Raw genomic sequence first — 26,868 nt, 5'->3', positions numbered from 1 at the left:
ATATATATATATATATAATATATATATATATATATATATATATACACATATATATATATACATATATATATACATATATATATAAATATATATATATATACACATATATATATATATATATATATATATATATATATATATATATATATATATATATTTTTATATATATACAACCCGTAGATGTTGTCCGAAAATTTTATAGGTAACAAATTATTTTTAATGTTATAAAACTCATACGATTTCTCCCAAAACATATATATATATATATATATATATATATATATATATATATATATATATATATATATATATATATATATATATATATATATATATATATATATATATATATATATATATATATATATATATTATATATATATATATATAGATATAGTTCTATAGTTTGTTGGCTTTAGGAAGAGCGGAAGGAAAAAAGTGATTCTTACGCCAACACATACGTCACTTTTAATTACTTTTGACTTTCGTCCAACATTTCCGTGTTGGACGAAAGTAAAAACCATTAATTTAATTACAAATTAATCGTTTTTTAAAAAAGCCACAAAAACGCAAATTTAATTGACCAGAATGTTTTTAAAAACATTCTGAATGTTTTTATAACATTTTGAATGTTTTTAACAATACAAACAATGTTTTTATTTTTATTTTTTTTACTGTAAATCATGCGCGGAGTGTTGCTACATCGACTATCTTATAGCCTGACTCGCAAGGGAGTGCTGCTACATCGACTGACAAATAGCCTGACTCGCAAGGGAGTGCTGCTACATCGACTGACAAATAGCCTGACTCGCAAGGGAGTGCTGCTACATCGACTGACAAATAGCCTGACCCGCAAGGGAGTGCTGCTACATCGACTAAGGGTTTGGTTGGGGCAGGCAGTCTATCATTATTGAAAAAAAAAAATTCCGGTCTTGCATTTTAATTTTTACTTTTTGTCAACAAAATATCGAAAAAACTTTCGGACAACATCTAAGGGTTCTATATATATATATATATATATATATATATATATATATATATATATATATATATATATATATATATATATATATATACAACCCGTAGATTGTATATATATATATATATATATATATATATATATATATATATATATATACAATCTATTGTTGTCCGAAAGTTTTTTCCATATTTTGTTGACAAAAAGTAAAAATTAAAATGCAAGACCGGAATTATTTTTTTTTATTAATTGAGAGACTGCCTGCCCCAACCAAACCCTCAGTCGATGTAGCAACACTCCCTTGCGGGTCAGGCTAAAAGATAGTAGATGTAGCAGCACTCCCTTGCGGGTCAGGCTATTTGTCAGTCGATGTAGCAGCACTCCCTTGCGAGTCAGGCTATTTGTCAGTCGATGTAGTAGCACTCCCTTGCGAGTCAGGCTATATGATAGTTGATAAAGCAACTCTCCGCGCATGATTTACAGTAAAAAAAAATAAAAAAAAAAACTTTTTATTAAAAAAATTAACAATAAAAACATTTTATTAAAAAAAATAAAAATAAAAACATTGTTTATATTGTTAAAAACATTCAGAATGTTTTTAAAACATTCTGGTCAATTAAATTTGCGTTTTTGTGGTTTTTTTTAAAAACGATTTATTTGTAATTAAATTAATGGTTTTTACTTTCGTCCAACACGCAAATGTTGGACGAAAGTCAAAAGTAATTAAAAGTGACGTATGTGTTGGCGTAAGAATCACTTTTTTCCTCCCGCTCTTCCCAAAGACAACAAACTACAGATCTATATATATATATATATATATATATATATATATATATGTACATATATATATATATATATATATATATATATATATATATATATATATATATATATATATATATATATATATATATATATATATATATATATATATATATATATATATATATATATATATATATATATATATATATATATATATATATAGTGGGTTGCATAAATATAAAGTCAGTTGATTTTTAATATGATTTTTTTAATGTTTTTTGAAAATTTAAAGCATGCTATGCTCTCTTTCACCAATCTCTTGTCTATCCAAGCCCAAATGTTCTCAATGGGATTGAGATATGGAGAACAAGCCAGCCAAGGCATGATCGTAATGTTTTTCCGATCAAACCACTCTTTAACCGAGATTGCAGTGTGAGCCATAGTGCCATTGCTACCGTTATAAATATTGTATGACCCTATTCCTTTATGGGAGAAGCATCCCCATATTCCAACTTATCCTGCTCCACCTTGTATCCTTGGTACACAAAAACACTCTTTGAACTTTTCACTAGCCAGCCTCTTGATGATTAATCTTGACTTGCAATTTATCACCTCAAAATTGGATTCGTCGCTGAAAATAACTTTGGCCTAGTCTTTTACAGGCCAGTGAATTCTTTCTCTACACCACTTTAATGTTTTTAGGCGATCTGAGACAAAAGTGGTTTTCGAGCAGCGACATTGCAATCTAAGCCTTACTTATTTAGGCATCTTTGTACAGTTTATCTACTAACACTAACATTACCGGGCATATTTGTGAACCCTTCAGCAAGTTCGCTGTAAGAAATTTTAGGGTCTTGTCTATTCTTTCAATAGAAATAACTTTGGTCTCTTGAAGTTAGCTTTAAAGGCCTACCAAGCCTTGGTAAATCTTTGACATCATTATGTAGCACATGGTTTATCAACGTTGTTTGTACACATTTAACCGAAACATTGCACATTCAAGCTATTTCTCATTGGCTTTTTGTTTTAACTTTTAGCAGACCTACAATTTGTCATCATACCTTGTCTGAAACAGCTTTTCTGCCTATTTTAGTCTTTTTACTTTACCAAATAATTACCAATGCGAAAAACTCAAGATATAAAAATGATTATTTTATTTTCGCAAGAACAACCACCATATTTTAGATCGCTCAAATAACATTTTGTTGAGATATTTCAACTTAAGTTGTTAAATTTTCTTTGACTCTAAATTTTTGTTACATTAGAAATACAGGTATGTTCCAATTATATACCATTCGATAGAGAATCAATTAATTAAGACATTTAATGCACTTTTAATCGTATTAATTAGTTTTCAAAGATAATTGTGAAAAAAACAAAAATTTCACACAAACAAAGTAGTGACTCTATATTTATGCAACCCACTTTATATGTATATATATATATATATATAAATATATAAATATATATATATATATATATATATATATATATATATATATATATATATATATATATAAATATATATATATATATATATATATATATATAACCTTAAATAATTTTAAATTATAAACAGTGTCTCAATGCAATGGTTACTGACCTATCAAAAATAGGAATACTAAACTTCTGTTTATATCCTTGTACGTGTTTATTTGAGCAACCCTTTATTCTTTGAACAAGCTTTTTTAATTGGTCTGAAAAAGTTTTGTATTTGAACGAAGGACATATACCAAGTACTTAAAATTTAACTGTATCACTTTCTATATGTATTAAGAATGGACATTGTAAACTAGTTGATTCTTACTGTAAAGCTCATCAAATAACTGCACAAAATAAGTTAGTAACTGACAAACAAAATCAACATATTTTTTCAACAAAATAAAACATTATAAAATTAGAACTGAAACTGAAAGTATTAAAAAAGTTTGAACAGATTTTTGGCTAAATCATTCCCTTTAAACAACTGGCCCAGTGTATATTAAAAAAAGTTCAGTTGCTTTCCATTATTTAATATCTAATTAAGACCTTGGTTTTCATGGAATGTAACGACATATCTGTCGTTACATTCTATATTCATACATTATATATTCGTTACATTCTATATTCTACATTCATACATTACATCTATTAAAAGACTAAGTTCAGTTGCTTTCCATTTTTTAATATCTAATATCTAAAGACCTTAGTTTTCTAGAAAATTTTCTTGGAATGTAACGACATATCTGGAACAATACAACAGATAAAGTATTGACTGTAATCTGAGAAAATTTACAACATTTGGGTCATTTAACTATAAGTTGATGATTCTTTCCATACTCCTAAGCATACTAAATGTATAAAGTCTGAAGGAAACTTTGTCGCCATGTCAAAATTTAATTCCATTTAACACACCACTAAGATGTTTAGAATGCTTTTGATGACAAAAATCTGAATCAGTGCTTAAAATTGATGTAATATGTGGGAGTATTACCTTGCCACACCACTCTCCTTTCTGAACAAAATGCTTACATCAGTTATAACCATTATGCCCCTAATACACTTAACAAATGCTCTAGTTGGTGCATCACATAGGATACAGCAAGATTGATTTCATACTCAATATTTTAATAGATAAAATATTTTGGAAGAATTTTGAACTCTACTAAACTCTCCTTTCTGAACAAAATGCTTACATCAGTTATAACCATTATGCCCCTAATACACTTAACAAATGCTCTAGTTGGTGCATCGCATAGGATACAGCAAGATTGATTTCATACTCAATATTTTAATAAATAAAATATTTTGGAAGAATTTTGAACTCTACTAAAAAATTATGTAGATAATCAAAAATGGAATTAGGTTTTTGGGCACCACTTTTTAAACAAATCTCTAAAAATCCAATTTGGGTCGCCCAAATTGGATTTTTTTGTTTATAAATGTTGCTGTCAGAGCAACATTTATAAACAGAAAAAACTTTGCAAATTTTATTTAAACCTTTTTACAAGTATGTTTAAATTTTGTCACTATTTTAGATTTTCATTAAATAATTTCCTACATGTATTTTTAATATAAAATATTTATGGAGTATTATTATCTTTTACTATCAGCTATCAAGCTGATTGAACTGACTTGATCAGCTTCAGCTTTAATTTGAAGCTAATGAGTTTAAAGCTGAAGCTGAAATATCAGCTGCAACCCCTAACTTACAGACAACATAGTTAATGTGATGTATATACTTTATCATAATACATGTGTTTTTTTTATACTTGAATACTTATTTTTTATTTTATAATACGTGTTTTTTTGATAATATTTAATACTTAAGAAGCTGACTTTAGCGGAATATTCTTTAGATAAAAATAATAATTTTCTTACATTGCTCTAATCATGGTAATAAACAATATTTATAGATATAGATAATATTTACTCCAATCATTATATTTGTTCCTCATACTTCATGCAATTCTATCATACATAAGTCTCTCAATAATTCTAATAAATAAAAATTATTACCATTATTATTATCATTTTATTTACTAACCTGTCTTTACTATTTATCAAAAATACATTCTGATTGTTGAAGTCACTTTTACTCATTTCAGTATGCAAATATTGTCAACAGTCAGAGTGCACCAAGCAGAAATATTCTTAAACATGTTGCAAAATACAAGATATACATAAGATACATATCATATAAGACCTATTTTTGTTCCTTTAACCTGGAATTTATTATTTTTATCCTAACATTTTAAAATTAAGTTAAGTAAAAACAGTGTTTAACTTATTATAACTCAGCTATAATAAATAAACATATGGTCATGATCTATATAATAACTATTATCTTTTTTTAGTTATTGTTATTTATGTTAAAGTTATCAAGTTAAATTAAAGTTTTATAATTAAAGTTTGAATGCAAAAGTTCATATCAATAAAAAATTTATCAGTATTGTAAACATAAGTTAAGTATTATAAGTATTTACAAGTATAAGCATTGTAAGTATAACTTACAATTATGTATATTATGATATTACTACAATTTTATATCAAAGTCAAAAAATATCAATGAATAGAAAATGCAGTTGATGCATAACAATAAAGCCATTTTTTGCATTTATATGTAAACACTTAATATTTATATCTGACGGTGGGTAAACTTTGTTACATCAGTTATTTTGCATGCAAAAAAATATTGAAAAATCAATGGGAAAGAGTGGATCTGTAAAAACGATTTAAAAGCTATAAATTCCCTAAATATAATCTATTCATCACAACACTCGCCTGTTTGCTCTTTTTAAATGTTTCTGACTAAACCAATATTTTGATTAACCTAAAAGCAGTTATTACCATCACTAGCACAAACAAAACTTTATATTTTGATCATTTTAAAAATGCTAACAGCGTCTCAATGGAATAGTTACTTCATGCTTAATAGTTACTGGAACATAGATTAAACATATATGTTAAGCTTTATAAATTTATTTTAAAAAAATATAAAAAAAATTCTTTTATATTGGTAAGAAATGAAGCCCAGACAAAAACCATATGGTACCTGTCTGTCAATGTTGGTTAGGTTAGTATTCTTGGCTTCTTATGAAGAGAAGCAGACTTAGAAACAACTGAGTATGTTCCGAATTTGTATTTATCCAACAATTTACAAGGGACAGTGACAGTGCCTCTGTTATAAATGGATCAAACAATAACGTCTTCAAACAATCAAAGCAGAAGTTTCTTCGGCTAGTTGGATGGTATTGCTTGAACCATTGTCTTGTTCTGGCTGTACGTGAAGCAGTTAAAGCATGCAATACTTTTTAACATTTCAAGTTCACCATTGACACTCTTTATGCTTTGTACAACTCTCAGTCTTCAAAAACTAAGAGAGAGCATTCTGCAGCAGTTGAGGTGAAAGTTTGTCTTCTTAAGATTCAACGAGTTCTAAGTAAAATGTGGGTTGCCTCATTATTTTGACCTGCAAAGGCCGTTTTGCACAACTTCAAAAAATTTGCATTTCATAAATTCTTTAATTAATTCATTACCGGACTCAAAAGAGAGAGCCAAATTTAAAAGCCTTGCACAAAAACCTGCAAGTGTGTCATTTTTTTAAAAATCTGGCATAAATGTTTGATGCATTGGAAGAAATTAAATCCGTTTTAGAAGTTCTACAATTAAAATGTTTCACACTCGCAAAAGCAATTCACGTTTTTCACTCGTATTATATGTATCGTCAAAGGGAGAAAATTTAGCGGAGGTGCCTAGGCTTCTGAAGTCTAACTGGCCATTGAAAATGGAATTTATCAAGATTTAAATATATCTGAAGGAAGAAATCAAACTTTAGTTTAGCTACTAATAAGTTTTATGACACGCATCTGCTGCTATAAAGCACATCTTTACATAATAAATGCTTTGAACATAATCAATGCTTTGAACATAATCAGTACTTTGAAGAATATTCATGGCCAAACTATCGTCAAAATGAATTACAAGTTTCACTAGATTTTATGGAAACTCTGCTGAAAAGATTATACAACTTTCTGCTTGATAATTTTTTTAACGAAATAGCAGTTTTGTAACTTTAAGGATCATTTTAATGTTGTAAGTGGTGAATTATTATTAGGTAAATTGGATTACGTATCTCCTCAAAAATGCTTAACACTACTTTGCCAGAGATTTCGTCAATCCCTGGATACTTGATTTTAAGTGATTTCATAACTATTTCAAGTTCGTCTTGATTTAGTTGATTGAAATTTAAGGAGCAGTGTGAGTTTGTTAAGTAACTTTTAAATGCATTGTTTGGGCATTAAATTTTTGATGCAAGAATATTTCGATGACGAAATATTCTTGCATCAAAAATTTTGTGTATGCCAAAGAAATTTTGTAAGCAGTATTAAGAAATGGTTTAGAGCAATATAATATGGAAACGAATTAGTTAAATTACTTTTAAAGCTAAATTTTTTATTGCACAACATATTATTTAGCATAGAGTCTGTTTTACATAAAAAGTTCCAGTAATTTTGAGAAACAAGGTCTATAATTTTAAACATTGGTTTCGTTACCAGACTAAAAAATTGAAGCAATTATAGCAACTTTTCTACCACAACACCTAATTTTAATAAAAGATCAAAAGGATGAAATAATGACGGTTCAATTATATCAAACAATACATCACGCTGATGCTTGCATTTTTATTATTTATTAGATTACTAAAAACATTTTTCCATAATTACATCACTTGATTTAGAATAAGATTCAAACTTGATGATACTTCGCGGAACTTTATTTGCCAAAATCGGCCCCTTTTTCGAGTAAGAATGAGTTAAGTTTTTCAGCTATTTTTTTAATCATAAATCGTTTGCCAGTCAATCAAAAACTTTTAAGGCAAGTTATTACACATTTATTTTTACAAAATTTTTTTAAATGTAAATCCACGTTTTTTGAGTGTCGTCGTTGGTTTTGTCTAAAATTTTTATTTTTTTAAACAAGTTTTTGTAGTTTATTTAATTCTTATATGTTTAATGTCTTACTCTCAAGTAAAAAAAAAGTTGGTAGGAATTTTAGTCCCGATCTAATTAACTTTTTAATAAAAGGCGGGTAAAACAATTTAACTAGGCTTGCGGTCAAATGCAAATTTTTGGCCAATCAAGACCAAATTTTTGCAAATTGAGATTTAAGAGATTTTTATAGCGTGTCGACGATTTTTAAAGCGTGTCGATTTTTAAAGCATGATTTCACTAAAAAGTTTTATCTTTATCGGCGACTGATAATATATATTATCTGAGGCCGCTTTACACTAATTTTTTTGGTTAAAATAGTCATCATTCTCATTCTCAGCATTAAATTTAAAATTAAAAAAAAAAAATTATTTAAAAAAATCAAAGATGTTTATCTATAAGATGTTTGTCTTAAAGATGTTCATTTATAAAATGTTCGACATTAAGATGTTCATCTATAAGATGTTTGTAAAAATTCAGATTCCCTTTATGTCTTAAACCATTTTTTTTGATGATTTTATCTGTTTACTATTTTTGCTTACATTTGATTCAACTTTTTCCGAACGATGATACAAAAGTTTTGTGCTTGAATTATTTTCACGTATTTGTCCTGTTGTTTTATCATGCCTTCTGTTTTCCGTTTTTCCTGTTGTTTTATCATGTCTTGTTTGTTTTTTTAAACTCTCTAAACATTTTTTAATTTGATCAATTGTAACTGCCATTACTGCCAAATAAATTAACTTTTATGTTTATATATTCTTTTGAACATTTTAAAATATTTTTTTTTTAAATTAAAATATTAAATTAACAAATTATAGTTTTTTTTAATGCACCAAAAAACCTCTCTTTTACTCTCACAAAGGCGTCATCAAACAAAAATAATTTTTTACATTACAGAGGTAGTCTTATATAAGCTGTGCGTCATATTGATTTTTTTTTTTTTTTACATTCTGATCGTCTTTAATAATTTTTGTCTAAATAATATTTAAACAAAAATAGCCGAAATAAAAATTGACCGAAATTTGCACTACTTATAACGAGTTTTTAAATTAAGAACTCGGCTGAAAATATTTAATGCTAGTTTGTATGTAGTACGCAACCAGCGTCGAATTGCCTTTGGCCATCCTATATGAATATAGATTCATGTCCGATTAGCATGAAATATTTACCGTTTATTGCGTTTAATTGTACCTCAGGAATTAAATTTTTACAATATTGAAAAAAAAAAATTATTTATCGAACAAAATTTGCCGAATTTTTTTTAAACCCACTGTTTTGAAAACTTAGTCGTAGTCAAATACACAAGTAATTTCAAGTATTTTTTGAAGATCAGTTTTTTAACCCGTATGCTGGAAATTCATATCATATTGATTTCACTTTCTGAAATAATATAGTCAGGGCAAATACACATTTTTGGATAGGCACACACATTTTTGGATGTCAGCTGTTTAAATAAGTAATCATGACGATAAAAAACCTTTAATTTTTTTATTTGTCATCTTTCTAGTTTTTTTTTCAAATATAGTTGACTCTTTGTAAAAAGGTCATTTGAATATAAAAAATTGAAGCTTTTATACCTTGAGCGACTAAATACCAAAAAATAGTCAAACATATCTTAAGGGTTAAATATTCAAACATATCTTAAGGGTTAACTGTTTAACATACTCAACGTAGTTAAGGAAAGATCTGAACGGTTTGCATTTCTTAAAAACAAAAGTTTACATTTTTAAACTTCAATTTTTTTTTGTTTTCCGCTTATTTTCGACTATTACTGTTATATATTATATGTTATATATTTTTAAAGATTTAAGCTTTTCTTCTATAACTTATTAATTTTTTATAAATTTTTAACCAAAGCAACAAAACTACCACTAAAATACTTAAAACGCGACGGAGCAGCGTCATAAAAACAGCTGAAACAAACGTGTTAAGTATTTACGTTTCAAAAATGTCTCTTTAATTCGAAAGTAAAAAGACTCCTTGTTTACAGCATTAAAATATTCAATAATAATTAATGACTAATAACCTCTTATTTTATTTTTCCGTAAACAGTAAAAACGTTAAAATCGAAGTTTTCACATAAGTTTCACTCATAGCACTTTACTACCATAATCTCTTTATAGTCGTTTCAATAAATTATTAAACAAAAACGTTTCAGCTTTTATATAACTTCAGCCCCATAGTATTCAGCTAAAACTTTAAACTTGTAGATAATAGAATCACTGAATATTTGTAAACAAAATAAAACAACAAGCTTCGTGATTTTTTTTTCCTAAATATACCAATCAAAACGCACACAAAATAAATCAGCATTTTTTGAAAACAAAAGGGCCTAAACGCTATATTTTTCTTCGAATCTCTCCTTAACTTCGCTGAGTACCGCTGACCTATCCTAAAATACCAAGATGGATTTTGTCAGAAACAAAAATAAATGATATTGTAAAAATACGTTTAACTCGTCATATTTTAATATTCGTAAAGAAAAAATTAAATGCGAAGAAAAATTAAATAAATAATACAACACGTACGAAAATACAACAACTTTTCAAACATATTATCGATGATTTATAAGTCAATTCAAGAAATATGGTTACTTAGATACAATAAAATCTACAGTTTTCGCACTATCAAAATAAAAAGATTTCAATACAAAATGTAGAACATCATTCCTGTTTTTTCATGTTAAAAAGCAAGAAAGCTATATTGCTTTTATAACCTGGAGTTTTTCGTCGGACAAATAGCAAATTGAAATAAGTGATTATGTTAAAATTAAAAAAATAAAGCAAAGAATAATTTAGGGTATATTTAAAAAACAAAAACAAAAAAACAATTAACAATACTAACAAATAGCAACTTTAGAGAAGGCTCAGAAACTTTCCTTTTCTCCATATATCAAAATATTTATTTACATTCATTATACTTAAAATGCAAAAGGATTCATTTTTGTTTACCAGATTTTTTTAAAATTTTGTTTAACATGAAAATAGAAAATAAAACGTATAAAACTAGTTATTATATATTTTATAAATTAATTTCTTTCAAATTTATCTTCTAATCCGGCGATTTTAAGTCGTTTGGGAATATCTCCTTTTCTCCATAACACAATTTCCTAGGGAAAAACAAACAACAAAAGTTGCAAAACAAATGATAAAAGCAATGTATTATGTTACTATACGTGTACTATACGTTATAAACAAATCGTTATACAAGAAATTACCTGCTGTTTAAAGTAACGTCGTTCTTCTTCATCAATAAGAACAAGATTTAAAAAATATCGTGTTGAAAACTTTTTATTAATGTCTTTCATAGTAGGAGTAAGTTCATACCCTGACAGAAACAATCGAATAGGTATGGATTCACCTAAATTAACGAACAATAAAAGAGTAGATAAAAAATAAACGATTGAACCAAGTTTGTAACAACATATTTTTAAAAATGCATAAAATCTTAGTAACATCAAATGAAAAAAAGATTTAAAAACTTAAAGGATTTTGGACAAGGCATAAACTATTCAATCCTTATTAAAATAATTCGTTGACAATTTTATATTCAAAACTATTACAATTTATTATAATGTAAAAAAATATAAAATATATATGTCAGAAACTATAAATTGCTAATCCACTCTACTAAAGAGTCCAATAGAATTTTCCAAGCGAGATAAAAATAGCCAAATAGATTTCCCGTTAAACACAAATAAAATTTGGTGCGATTTATCATTTAATAGGGTAAATCACCCAGTGGCCGACGGCCCATCCAGTGGTCAACGTTTTATCACTGAAAAATATGCTGAGCTAACACTAACCAAAGTGCCAAAAGTGTTTAAAATTATTGCCTATATTTTTCCTAAAAATGTTTGAAGTTTAACTCTATGAAGTTTGGCTATCGTAAACAACTAACATAAATACCCTTAAATCTTTGGAATAATCTTCATAACTGTTTTCAGATAACCACAAAAAACGCATGACAAATGTAATGTAACTGAAACTTTATCTTTTTTTTCATGCTGACACGGAAATAGATATCCAAACCTTTAAAATCAAAACACTGAAAAGGGAGTGAGGAAAGAAAGGGTGTCGAAGACTGGTAGATATTTATTATGTTTTCCGGTTTTCGACAAAAATATATATATATATATATATATATATAAATTTACTATCATTACTTTGTCGTATAATAGACGTTCTGAGCCACAATCCAGTATTTTATGTGGTTTGTGCCAGTGATTTATGTTTGAAACTAACACTTCTATAAGCTATTGAATTTTATTCCAATCTTCGACAACACAGAATTCTAGTCGTCGACTGAAAAAAATGTTTGCTAGGGTTTTTAGAGAGTTACCTTAAAAAATTTTGCTTTTTTGATTGTTATGATTGCTACACAATAATTCCCTTTGGACAATTGTTAATGTTTTGTAAAGTTCTATTTGCACAATCATTAAAGATTTTAACAATGTAATTGCCTTGGAGATAAATTCCACATCTTGGAGTTCTAAATGAATATCTAAATGTTTTTGTTGTTATTAAATGTGTTTATAGTCTTCTATGTCTAAAAGAAATAATTAAATTAAAAGTAAAATTAAGTTAAGATGTCTCATATAATAAGCAGATGCCACAAATGGCATCCCGATATATTGAGGAGGATATTGGCAATGCAGTTCATAACGTTATTAGGTAAATTTGGCATTTTTAAAATCCTATTAGTTAATTAATTTTATAATCAGTTTTTACTGTATGCAAGTAGATTGAGAAGCTCAATGTTAGCTCTCAAACCTGATAAATACTGCAATCTTATAGAATCACTAATCTTATAGAATCACTAATCTTATAGAATCACTAATCTTATAAAATCACTGGGAGCTGGTGCAACTATAAAGTTTTAAGTTATTTTTACTCATTAAATTTTCAAACTATTATTCAAGCTTTTTTAAAAAAAAAAAATTTAATACTTATACAAACATTCAATCAATTTATATTTGTACATATCTTTTAAAGATGTTTATTAGAATGCAATGACTTGGTCATTGAATGTTTTTATTTAGAATCATTGTGTTTTCCATGAGAAAAAAAGTGGTTTAATTATTTACAAAGAAGTAATGAGCAAGAGAATGAATGAGCTAAGAAGTAATGAGCAAGAGAATGAATGAACAAAGAAGAAATGCAGACAATCAACAAGCCCTGTTGAGGGAAGAAGCCATGTTGAGAAATGAAGCCGTGTTGAAGCTCATATTTATATTTCCTTTAAATTCTATTGAAATAGCATAGCTTATATTAAGTTGTATGTATTTTGTAAATGTTTGCCTTGACACTCCATTTTAATACAGTTTCTTGCATTTTCAATATCGTTTTTTCTTTTGACGCAATCAACAAAACATTTTTACCACCTCCTGTTTTAAGTCCATTAACATCGCTTTCTTAACGAACAGCTATAAGCAAAGCCTAACTGCATCAGGGAAACTGCGGTTTCCCTCGCTAAAGTTTCTAAGTTTACTGTTTATAAAATTAGGACAGTTGCTCAAAAATTCCATGCAAAATCTGTTTTGACAAAATCTTAAATAGTTTCCATGTCAGGGGACAAAAAAAATGTCAGGGGATATCGGACAAAAAAAAAACTATTGCCACCAAAGAAGTTAGCAAACAATTAGCAATTAGCAACTGCAGAAAAGAAGAAAAACACACTTAGGTCTGGTGTTTAAAAAAAGCTGTGATGCTAAGAAAACCACAAAAAGAAAGCTGAAAAATAATGTTTCCTATTTTAGTTTAAATTGTCTTTATCTTACGCTATAAAATATAAAAAACTGACTTTTAACTGTTTTCTTCACAGTGTGTTTTTATAGTTTATTTTGTAAACTATAAAAAACTTACTTTTTTGTTTTGCAAATAAAAAACAGGTACTTAAATGTATCATTTAAGTACCTGTGTTTAAAGAAATGCCTAATTTTAAAAATTTTATAAGTGTCGTATACTGGAGAACAAAAACGCCAATCTTAAGATGTTGTTCTGTGTTAAACTTTTTGACATTTTTGGGACTATAACTCCTTTATTTATTTTTGGACATCATTTACTATAAATGTATTGTAAAAAGCAACTTTATACAATAAAACATTTAAGATAAATCATTTTTGAAATAACGAATGAGAAATTATTATTTTTATAAGAGTCGGTAAAAACATCAACCACTGGGTGTACCCTATATATTTTTTTGAACGTTTTGTTCAAAATGATTTTAGAAAGTTTTAACTTATAGTAACTTCACTTGACATGAACCCAACTTTTCCGAAACTTACCCAACTTATCTCATTCAACATAACTTGTACTAATCTATCTCTTTCAATACAACTTGTACCCAACCTACCTCTTTCAACATAATCAGTATCCAACATAACTACTTTTTTTAACCTAACTTATACACAACACAACTACCTCTTTCAACATTTCTACCCAACATATTTTGTTTGGAAGCAATCCAACTTGGTCAAAAACTACTCTATCTTTTACAAAACTTACTCAGTCTACTATTTTTTCAGTCAGTCAACTATCTCAGTCTCACTCAATCAATCACTTTTACAAAACTTACTTTAAAGTAAGTTTTGTAAAAGTTTTGTTGTAAAAACCTTGTCCATAAACTAATAGCATCCTGGTAAATTAAAAAAAAAATTACAAATAAATCAAATAAATCAATTCATTTTTCATCAATTTTAATTTAATCAGCTATTTTCCTTGGCTTAAATCACACATGCAATTTTTTATTAAGAAAGAAAATAAGCATCTTTATTAATTTTTAAGACAGATAGCATCTACTTAAAAATCAAAGACAAATAGCATTTACTTATTAAGACAGATAGCATTTACTTGTTAAGACAGATAGCATCTACTTATTAAGACAGATAGCATCTACTAAAAAATCAAAGACAAATAGAATCTACTTATTAAGACAAATAGCATCTACTTAAAAATCGAAGACAAATAGCATCTACTTGTTAAGACAGATAGCATCTACTTATTAAGACAGATAGTATTTACTTAAAAATCTAAAAAAAAACTTTAGGAATAGTATCAAATCATCCCAATAAATAATCTCTTTGTCATTTCAGTCAACTGAGACTTTTAAAAACATAATCTAGATTAGAGATTAAAATCTAGAATACCTTTAACAGGTGCACCATCCATTATTTCGTACTTTGCAATTGTTTCGTTTTCAGTATATGTATTAGGACCTAATGAAACTACACTAATTTTAGAAAACAAATAAAAAATGATTTTTCATGAAAAAACACTGCTTAAGAAAGTTATAGAATATGAACAAATTGTGATACATAAACATCAAAAAACCTGACCTGTACCAGCTATTTCTCGTTTAATAATTGCTAGTTCCATGTGTCTAATTTTAATTCGAACTAGCAAAAAATAAATCTTCCCAACAATAACATCTTTTAAATGGTACCTAATTTAATCAAAATAAAAGATCTATTTATAAACATCATTATTATAATAATAATAATAATTATTATTATTATTATTATTATTATTACTATATAGATTTAAAATTTGATTTTTGTGTCAGTAACAATGTATTATTACTGCAGAAATGACTGCTGAAAAAAAAGTTTGTAAAATTTAAATAAAAATTTTACAAACTTTTGACTTGTATTGACTTGTAAATGCATAATTATGCATATCAATGCAACAAAAATAATATATAGTGCAGAGCAACAAAAATAATATAGAGTGCTGAACAACAAAAAGAATATATAGAGTAGAACAACAAAAAATAATGTGTAGTGCAGAATAACAAAAATAACAAATAGCGCAGAACAATAAAAATATCAATCAAAGATTGATATATTTGTTATTATATCAATCAATTGTTGAAAATATCAATCAAGAAATTAATATTATCAACCAAGGAGAATATCAACCATAAAAATATTAACCAAGATGGATATCAACCATAGAAATATCAACCAAGGCAGTTTTCTATTTTACTAATACTAAATATAACCTTGAAAGCAAAATAAAAATTTTTTTTTAGAAAAAACATCATTTAATTCAAAGAAATTAAAAAAAAAACTTTTCTTATTTTTTTTTAAAACTTTTCAATTAAATTGCAGATAATTTTAAATTTCATACTGTTTTAACTAGGTGTGCAGTTAGTAAACATGATTCTACTGAAAGATTTAATAAAATATACTTGAGTCATAATAATATGCTAAATTGTGTGTATATATATATATATATATATATATATATATATATATATATATATATATATATATAAAATATATTTACCCAGGTCACTGGTTTCCTGAGAGTGTAATGCTTACATTTTAATCACGTGGAAATGTTTTTATTTTAAAGCGCATTAATTACTAAAAAAATATTAAGGGTTCAAAAAAAATTAATTTTATCTAAACTTTATTAACTTATTGAGATGCAATATTGTGTGGTGTAGTGGTTAATAAATTTGATCGTGATGCCTGCGCTCTGGGTTCAATTGCTATAGGAGTCTATTTTTTTTTTTTTTTAAATATTTTTTTATTAATTAACTAATTGATGCAAATATATTAATAATAATAAATATTAATATAATAAAAGACACGACGGGTAATAAATAGTTAATTCAGTTAATAAATAACATAAAAGTGCGTAACATGTCTTGCTTTTAAAGAAAAATGTTATCCTTAATGCTCTTACTCTTGAGTCCTTAATACAAGGAGAGGAGGAGGGGGAGGGGGAGGGAAATAAAAGGAGGGGGTGGGAATTTTTTCATGATACAATGTAAGTATTTATTATAAAAAAGTTTAGTTAATAAATCCAAACTAATACTTTTTACAAATTACGCTTAAACTATTTAATTCTAGCGTGGCTTGTGATCAAATGCGCGTTTTAAAACAGTTGTTTGAGCATAATTTCAATAGGATTTAATATGATGCATTGAGATTTACCAGGTCAGCGAATTTTAAAGCCTGTTTACACTGAAAGTTTCGTTTTTATTGATGACTGAAAGTATTATTTTCTAATTTTTAAGGTCGATTTTCATTGATTTTTTTTTTTAGTTTTGAGATATAAAGTTTTTGCTGACAACAATTAAAAATTAATAAATGAGGAAGGAGGGAAGAGGAGGAAATTTTCCAAAAATTAATAGTTTACCCCCCCCCCCTCTTTTATTAGGAACTCGAGAATAATATAGTTTATAAAGAAATTCTTTAATGAAATTTTTTAACTTGAAATTTTTTATTTTTAACATTTGTTTTAAGTCATTTAAACTTTTTTTATTTTAATTCTTTTTCACTTATAATATATGGTATGCATAATATATATAAGATTTATTTGCCTTCACCGGCTTCACTTCATTTCTTAAAATAATTAACATTTACATGTGTAAAAAGTTGCTAAAAAACGGGCGCCCATGAATTTTCTAATATATATATATATATATATATATATATATATATATATATATATATATATATATATATATATATATATATATATATATATATATAGATATATATATATATATATACATATATATATATATATATATATATATATATATATATATATATATATATATATATATATATACATATATATATATATATATATACATATATATATATATATATATATATATATATATATATATATATATATATATATATATATATATATATATATATACATATATATATATATATATACATATACAGCCTGCTGCTGGAGGCTTCTGTTTCTTTCATAAATTGGGCAGAAACATTTCTGTATTTAGGCATTTTTTATGTAAAATTATGTAATTTTAAAACATATTTAAATATATATCAAGTTTTACAGTTTGACTTTCACTTGAAAATTGCATTGCATCAACCTCTCCTTAATTTTGATCTGTAGAATTTATTATTATATACTTTTAAAATTTAGTATGTCAACATGCAAAAGTGGCTAAGTGGTTAGTGCGCAGAGCTTCTGAACTAAAAAGTCATGGTTCGAGTCTTACCACTGGCGACTCTTTTTTTTGTTGTTTTTCTAGATTTTTTAAAATAGGGGAGACCGGGGCTAGTTGGCTCGGTTTTTACTCTATGAGCTCTGTAGCCCTAACAGTACATTTTTTTAAAAATATTAAAGTGTAGTCTTAAAGAGTATGGATTAGGGTATCTTATAAAATTTGCATTCATTTAAAGAAAAAAATTCTTGGGGCCATTCCGGACCCTCAAAAAAAAAAAAAAAATTTGCGCCAACTTACCCCACCACGGGGTAAGTTGGCGCAAACTATAAAAATGATTATTAATGCACTATTAAGTGCAAAATTAAAAGAAATTTTTTTAAAATTAATTTTTGGAACAATTTTATCCCAAAATTTAATATTACTTTTAGCTGGTACCAAATATTAGTCCGTATAAAAGCCAAACAGTAACCCACCTTTTATCTGTGGAAAAAAAAACTAAACAAAATTTTTTTTTAATTTTTTTGTAAGAATAAATATTTTCAATATTGTTTAAAATAAAAAAAATAAAAGAAAATAATTTTATAAAAATAAATATTTTTTTCCATAGTAAATGCTATGAGCCAACTTACCCCGTAAAAAATTTGTCAACTTACCCCGAAAGCTTTTTTTTTAATAAACAGTCTATAGATCCTGAAAAACGGCAGCTTTGAAAAAAAAAGTCCGACTGGATATAGTAAACCAATTGTGACTGGAACTTTTACAATAATTTTTTTTTCATACGACTAAATATTTTCTTTGTAAAGTAAAAAGGAAGCGATGTTCTAAAAGTTACGTTTTTGTCTAAAAAACGCATTAATCTCAATATCTCCCATGCGCATGCGCAAATCCTGACAATACTACAGTGAATGATAAAATGGTCAATGAGGAAGTTTCTGAGTAATTTTTGTCACTTTCTGATGAAAGGCTCTAAAGATAAACGCAGTTCGTCAACTTACCCCTGCGGCCAACTAGCCCCGGTCTCCCCTACAATATACTTATGAAGTTTTATAGAGATTATATACACACACATGTAATAATATTATACACTTTAACAAACAAAAAGATTTTTAAAAAAAGCTAAAAAATTTAAAAAAAATCAAAAAACAGGAGGAAACTTGTTGTGTCATGATCGAGATGTTATTTTAGTTTTACACTTCAAGTTTTTTTACAACTAAGTTGAGTTTGTGCCAGAAAAATGAGTATAAACATGTTTATATATAGAATATAAAATCTATAGACCTATAACGTTGTTTTGTTTTGGATTTTAAATAACAGAAATTAAAAAAAATTTGAACTCTCTTTTTTTAAAATAAATTTAGCGTTGCTTAATTTATAGATGATCCCTTAGCATTTTATAGTCTATAGTTTTTAATGGTCTAAGATCTTCATAGTTCTGTAATTTTACAGCATTGCATACAAACTTCTGTAATCGTGTATAATAAATCTATAAATCTATATTATTTTAACAAATAGAAAAACTTTTTGCTATATTATTATTTTTTGTTATAAATATTGCTATAAATACAGCAAATCTGAAAAATATTCCAAATTTAGTAGGAGAGGTTTTTACTCACCCAAAATGACACTGATGACAGCGCACTAAACCATTGAGCTATCAATGATATGTGTTTAGGAGAAAAACAAACCTTATCGTAAACCTTTTATAAGCTCTAGGTATGCTGAAATAGTGTGCATTTTAATTTTTTTGCTCTTAAAAATGAATTATTTTACATAAAAAAATTTATTTTACGTAAAAAAAATTATTTTATGTAAAAATATCAAAGTAAACAAATAATAGGCATAGAAATGATTGGTGTGGAATAGATAAGTTTAGAAATGGTAGATTTGGTAAAGACCTGTATTTTATGGGCCCGGAAAGCTATGATATATATATATAAGGAAAAAGTATAGAAAAGGTCAGAGTGGAACATACTTACAAAGACCCTTATTTTTACAGGTCAGATCAACTAGTATATATATATTATATGTATGTCTATTAGAGTGAATTGTATTCTAAATAATAAAATGACACTGGTTTTCAAAAATTAGGTTATAAAAATTAAATTTAGGGATTGCCCAAGACCCTTGAACATTGGGCGTGTCCCTAATACTATCCAAAAAAAAGTGTTTTTTTTAATTGTATTTTATGTTGGGTCTTAAATGATGTGAAAATATATAATAATTTTGAAAGTAAAAAACATAAAAAATTTTTTTTTCATTTTTTATTTAAAAACCATAGTTTTTAAGGAATAAAATCTAAATTTATCATTTCCTTATAAAATGAACTTTTTAATGCATATATGTATGTATATATAAACTAGATGGTTATTAGAGGCTACAGCTTATGCAAATAGCAATTTCACAATAACAATCCCATACTTAAATAAGCATTTGTAAAGCCATTCCTGAGCAACTATGTTGAGTGAATATAAAAACAACAAATCAAGCATTAAGCCAAAACTAAAGTTTACATTTAAAATAAAACATAAGGAGAATATATTAGTCTAATGTCTAAGTAGAATATCTAAACATTTATCCCTAAATAATTAGTTTAAAATATGCTCCTTCCCACAGCACATATAAAAAGAAAAAAAACAATACAATAAAAATAAATATTTCTAGCCTTATAAATTAGATTTTGTAAACAATCTGTTAAAATTAAGTTTACTGAATTGAAAATTCATAAATTTAAACAATCATTGTTTACAAAAACAAAGATTGTTTAAAGTTTAGTTTTTAAACACATAGTTTTTGAAAACTAAACTTTAAATAAATAAAAAATTATACTGTTTTTGAAAACTAAACTTTAAATAAATAAAAAATTATACTGTTTTTGAAAAAGTAGTAAAAAAATATTGAGTTCTTAATGTAAAAAAAAGAAGAAGCTAAAAACAAGTAAAAACTAAATAAAACTAAATATAAAACTTAATTACTTACTTCGATTTATTGTATTCAAACTCTATGTGCAAACAATCTTCTATGCCTACCTCCATCTTTATGCTGAAAAAAAAAAAAAATTCCCCCTTTGTCAAACTCCCAAATCTCCATACATAATTTTTAAATTTATTTAATGATTAAACATCAACCATCTGTATTTTGAGTTTCAAGTCAAAATGCAGACGAGTGATGTTCAACCATTAAATAACTAAAACTATTAAAACTTAAAACTAAAAACAAATTTAAAAAAAGAATTTTAAATTAGAGTTTGAAAGTTTTGTTACAAAACTTTCAAAACAATAATAAGAAAATAATAGCAAAGAAAATGTTCCAATCAAAGGTTAAATTTGAACTTGATGTCAGAGTCTTTGTAATAACACACTCATTATATAGATTTAAATGTTCCTCTTCAAATAACACACTCATTATATAGATTTAAATGTTCTTCTTCAAATAACACACTCATTATATAGATTTAAATGTTCCTCTTTAAATAACACACTCATTATATAGACTTAAATGTTCAAATAAGTATAACAAGTGCGTATTATAGTATGTGATGTTATTTGAGATTTGAAGAAAAGATCCATAAGTACATATTTAACTATAAACTAAATTAATTCTTTATGATTTTTTATATAATGTTACTTTTATCTATTAATTTCGTTAAATCAATTAACCTGATAAATTTATTTAATCTATTAATTTATTAGTTGCATGTTGCTTTTTTTTAAATCTTGTTTGTATTACTTTAAAAAAAAAAAAACTTTTAACAAAACACGCAATTCAATTTTAAAAAACTCATTGACAAATACGAATTGTTTATAAACATTTTTTTTGTATTATTCAATCAATTAAAATTAAGTATTTTGAAATTTATTAGTTTAATAATTCAATAATATTTAATTATTTAACAGGTGATTATTTATTATTTTTATCATACTTGGAAAATTTATTTTGCTTTATTTTAATAAATCATTATTCTTGTGTGGACGTTTTTGTTTAAGTTGAGATTTTTCAGTTAAAGTCATTTTTAGTTCTTTTTAATACTTTTACTTTCACTTTCTCAGTAGACATGAGATAGCAACCATTAAAAAATGAATTAAAAACTATTTTATCATTTTTTATACTGTAAATTATTCAAGAAATGTTTTACATATTATAAACATTTTAAATTTCTTCAAAATATTCTTTGATGTAATTTAAAACCAATTTATAAAATAATATTTTAAAATAATTTTTTTTTTTCTAGCAAAGAGTTACTGAGGACAATGTGAAAAAGAAAAATTCCGCCTCCACAAAACATGTCTCAAGTTAATACAGACCATTGAGATGCTACAAACAGGAAATATTTCTACATATATTGTTACAAAAATAATTATTTTAATACATCATTGAAATTCTCACTGTATTGAACTTATTACAAATTTTCAATTTCACTATGTTTTTCACAGACAAAAATATTTTCAGTGTCCTATTTAGATTTTTATGAACTTTTTTGTTTTTTTTGTTTTTTTGTTATTCACCTCCTCAAGGCCGATAAAGCCACTACAGATGAGGAGGCTACTTAATAGTGGTTATAACCCTCTCTCAACTCTATAACTCCGAAACACGAACCTTGACGAACAAGGCCGCTGCGCGGAGAAACAAGTTGAACTGCTATTATGTTTATTCTGATTTCAACACCAAGAAGCATCTTCTGCTTATGGAGACTTATTAAGCAGCATATGGAGATACTCTTCAAGACCTGGTTATGTGAAACTTTCATTAAAATTAAAACTTTTTTTGCAAATAAATCATGCAATATGGTTTCAAGTGAAGCATGGACTCCACAAATTTATCAATTTTCTCTTTATAGTATTTATCAATTTTCATCCCAAAGAAGCATTTAGCAGGTAAATCAACCAAAGGCTAACCTAAATAAAACTTGCTGAAAATAATAGTGATATCATATTCAAAGATAATGATTGGCAGGCAGGAAAGTATGCTTTTATTCCTTCTTGTCGGTCCAAGTCAAGTCTCATTCTACTCCATGGTTTTCACCCTCTTGTGCAGCTGCTATATCTAATCATAATCATTTTTTTCATCTTTTACAGAATAACAAATCTCTAGAAAACAAACAGCTTTTTATAATTGCAAGAAATCAATGTAAAAAGGTGGCGACTGATGCTAAGCTCCCTTATTCTCAGTTCACTAAATTTTGTGTTTTATCTCAGAAGTTAGGCTCTAGAGACTTTTGGAAAATCTTCAACAGCATCGTTAACAATGGAAGGTCTAACATTCCATCTCTCATTCATGGGACTGATCTTATTACCTCTCCCAAGGATAAGACTGAACTATTTGCAAAGAACTTTTCTTCTAATTTAACTCTTGAACCTTATGGCCACTCTCATCTTTCGATTCCAATTAAACATGTTAACACATTGTTAGACATTTAAATCACTCCAGCTTCTGTTGCTAAAGTCATATATAAATTAAACTCTTCTACAGCTTGTGGTTCAGACAACATTCTACCCTGTACATCTGTTGTTCCAATTTTCAAAAACTCAGGTAAACATTCTGATCCCTCCAATTATTGTCCAATCATTCTTCTTTCTGTTATTAGCAAGGTCTTTGAGTCTTTGATCAACAAATTTTTCACATCCCATATTGAGTTAAATAACTTACTGTCAGACTATCAATGCGGTTTTTGATCCTCTTGCTCTATGGTTGACTTGCTAACTGCTACAACTGAAAAATTTTATTGTGCATTAGATGGAGGCAAAGAGTCTAGATCTACTGCTCTTAACATATCTAAAGCTTTCAACAAAGTTTGGAATGCTAGTCTTCTCCATAAGCTTGTTTAATATGGTGTATCTGGAAAAGTTTTTGTGATTATCAAATTATTTCTTTCTAACCATTTTATTAAAGTCATCCTCGAAGACCATCACTCTTCTTCATTTCTTGTAACTTCTGGGATACCTCAAGGATCTATCCTTGGTCCTGTTTTATTTTTACATCTACATTAATGATCTTTCTGACAGCCTAACATTTAAAGTAGCTCTCTTTGCTGATAACTCAACTTTATACTCCTGTCTGGATCTCTTTTCGATTGTTTAGAACAGGCAGCTGATCTCACTTCTGTAACAGATTGGGGCTTACAGTGGCTCATAAATTTTAACTTCAACAAAACTCAGTTATTTACTGCAAACAACTATTGCAATACTGTCGACATTCCTATATTAATGAATAGCAATCCTCTCGTTGAGTCCTCTTCTTTATGCCTTCTTAAATTATCATTTACTACTGACTTTATATGGAAACCATATATACAATTGATTGCTAAATTAGCATCCAAAAGGTTGTTCGTGTACTGTATGAGTCCCTACATGCTCTAACAACTCTTATCTCCCATCTTTATATTTTCCTGACTCATACAACCTTTAACTTTTCAAGCCTTCTGTCAATTGTTTCCTTGCTCTATAACTATTTTTTTTTAATAGCAATTCCCAACTTAATAGTGGTTGCTTGCAGCCTTATTGGGAGTAAATCAGAATAAAAAAAAAAAAGAAATTTCAATAAAAAATTAAATTAAAAAAACTTGTTCCAAAAAATGTTTAAAACAATAAAAAAAAAAAATGAATTCTTTAAACCAGTGTTTCAATACATAAAAAATATATATTATATAATTGAACAACTTTGTTTAATTTTGTCAAAAGATCCTAAAATTTTTGAATAGTTAGGGTCCATCAAAATTGCAAGCATTGTAGGCATGCCTAATTACAATTTTGAAGTTCTTCAGAATTTTATCAACAAAGAAATTTTATGAACATGTTGTTCTTAAAGACGGTGGATGCTCATAAAGATGGTGGATGTTCATATTCATGATAGGATTCAGATGTTTGTAAAGATGGTATTCATGATGATGGAATGATGTTGATAATTTCAATTTCGTATCTAAGAGCCAATGTTGTATCAGACAAGGATAGGTGACATATCTAACAGACAAAGATTGTTGACATTTTTACAATTTTGCATTTGTGTATAAAGTTCCCTATTAATTTAGTATTTTTAGAAATAATCTGCTAGTGATTCAAAAGTCAATGGAGCTCTTTTCTCATCCATTGGCCCATCACAATAAAACATGAGTATTTTCTTTGTGACCCAATACTTTGCAGAATTTTTTTTTTTTTGTGAATACTCATTTAAAAATTACATCACAAGGTTTTAGAAATAGAGCAAAAAAACCCTTTAAAAACTTTCTCAATAACTTCCTGGTTAAAGGAAATTATTATTATTGTTTTAAATTGCTTTTTCTTAAATAGGATCCTAAATTGTATTCAGATTTTAAACTTCCTTAATATATTCTTAAAAGATATTAAGTTCAAAACAATTTATTAAATGTTTTACCATTCATTTTTTAAATGCTTTACAGTTTTTAAAAAAAGGGTTAAAAGATAAAAAAATTAGTTTTTAATTTGTTTTCTTCAATTTACATCTCACGTCAACTACTCAATTTATACCTCACATTAACCTAGTGGAAAAAGTGGTTTAAAAAACCTGAAGTAAGAATGACTTCTAATGAAAAAATAACAAATTAATAAAAAAAAAAATGAAAAACTGATATTATTTCATTTAAAATACTTAATTAATTAAATTTTATTAATTTTTTTTTTATTCTTAGCTTATTAGCATTTTTTTAATTTTCAGTATTATTTTATTATCATTATAACTTTTAAATAAAAAATTTATGTAAAAAAAGACAAAGGATTATTGGGGCATTTTTAGTGGGTATTTTTGTTCCAATTCTATAATTTCTGATCTGTACCTCAAAAAAATAAATATATAGTTGTATCATTTGAGGATTAGTGTTGCCAGGATAAAATTTACAGGAAAATTTACCGGTAAACTTTGAATCAAATTTTAGAGGAAAATTTACATCACTAGTAGTGTTGCGAAGGTAAAATTCACATCAATATTGAAAATTAATGAAGTTTAAAATCATTTAAAATAAACAAATTTAAAAAAAACAACAATTTCCCTTAACATGGGGTTTAATGGGAGAGTTTTTAAAGAGTATTATTGTTTTAGTTCTAAAATCTCTTAAAGATTGATTCCAAAAGGTTGGCATAAATCAAATTTGCAACAAAAAAAGAATTGTTATCATGGTTCAAAAAACTTATCAAGTTTTCTTTATACAATTATAAAAAAGATATCTAAACAGGTATTAGAAAAAGTGTTTTTAAATAAGTAATTTTAAATAACTCAAAAGATTTTTAACCATAAATAATTGTTTTTGACATTTTACACAGTTAACTATCTCAATGAATAAAGTATAATAAAAAAATTAAGGTGCCCAATTCAGGGTGCCCAAGTGGTTTTCAAGGTCATAACTATATTACAACTTTAAAAAACCCTGTTTGAGGTTACATAAAAAACCCTGTTTGAGGTTACATAAAAACTCTGTTTGAGGTTACATAAAAAACCCTGTTTGAGGTTACATAAAAACTCTGTTTGAGGTTACATAAAAAACCCTGTTTGAGGTTACATAAAAAACTCTCTTTGAGGTTACATAAAAAACCCTGTTTGAGGTTACATAAAAAACTCTCTTTGAGGTTACATAAAAAACCCTGCTTGAGGTTACATAAAATCTCTGTTTGAGGTTACATAAAAAACCCTGTTTGAGGTTACATAAAATCTCTGTTTGAGGTTACATAAAAAATCCTGTTTGAGGCTACATAAAAACTCTGTTTG

The 26,868-nt window shown here is 26.6% G+C and overlaps 1 protein-coding gene across 1 annotated transcript in view; it reads right to left on the bottom strand.

Moving 5' to 3' along the window:
- Nucleotides 1-10,651: 10,651 nt before the first annotated feature.
- LOC100210552 (vacuolar protein sorting-associated protein 26B) overlaps nt 10,652-26,868 on the bottom strand; it is a 60,752-nt gene continuing 44,535 nt past the window's right edge. The window contains exons 6-10 of the mRNA XM_065797975.1: nt 21,136-21,198; nt 15,551-15,657; nt 15,362-15,430; nt 11,432-11,574; nt 10,652-11,323 (exon numbers count right to left, since the gene is read on the bottom strand). Coding sequence (XP_065654047.1) covers nt 11,243-11,323; nt 11,432-11,574; nt 15,362-15,430; nt 15,551-15,657; nt 21,136-21,198 — 463 coding nt within the window. The 3' untranslated portion in view covers nt 10,652-11,242. The remainder of the gene's footprint in view (nt 11,324-11,431; nt 11,575-15,361; nt 15,431-15,550; nt 15,658-21,135; nt 21,199-26,868) is intronic.

Source organism: Hydra vulgaris, chromosome 05 (assembly GCF_038396675.1).
Source record: "Hydra vulgaris chromosome 05, alternate assembly HydraT2T_AEP".
NCBI lineage: Eukaryota > Metazoa > Cnidaria > Hydrozoa > Anthoathecata > Hydridae > Hydra > Hydra vulgaris.
This window is presented reverse-complemented; position numbering and strand designations above follow the sequence as displayed.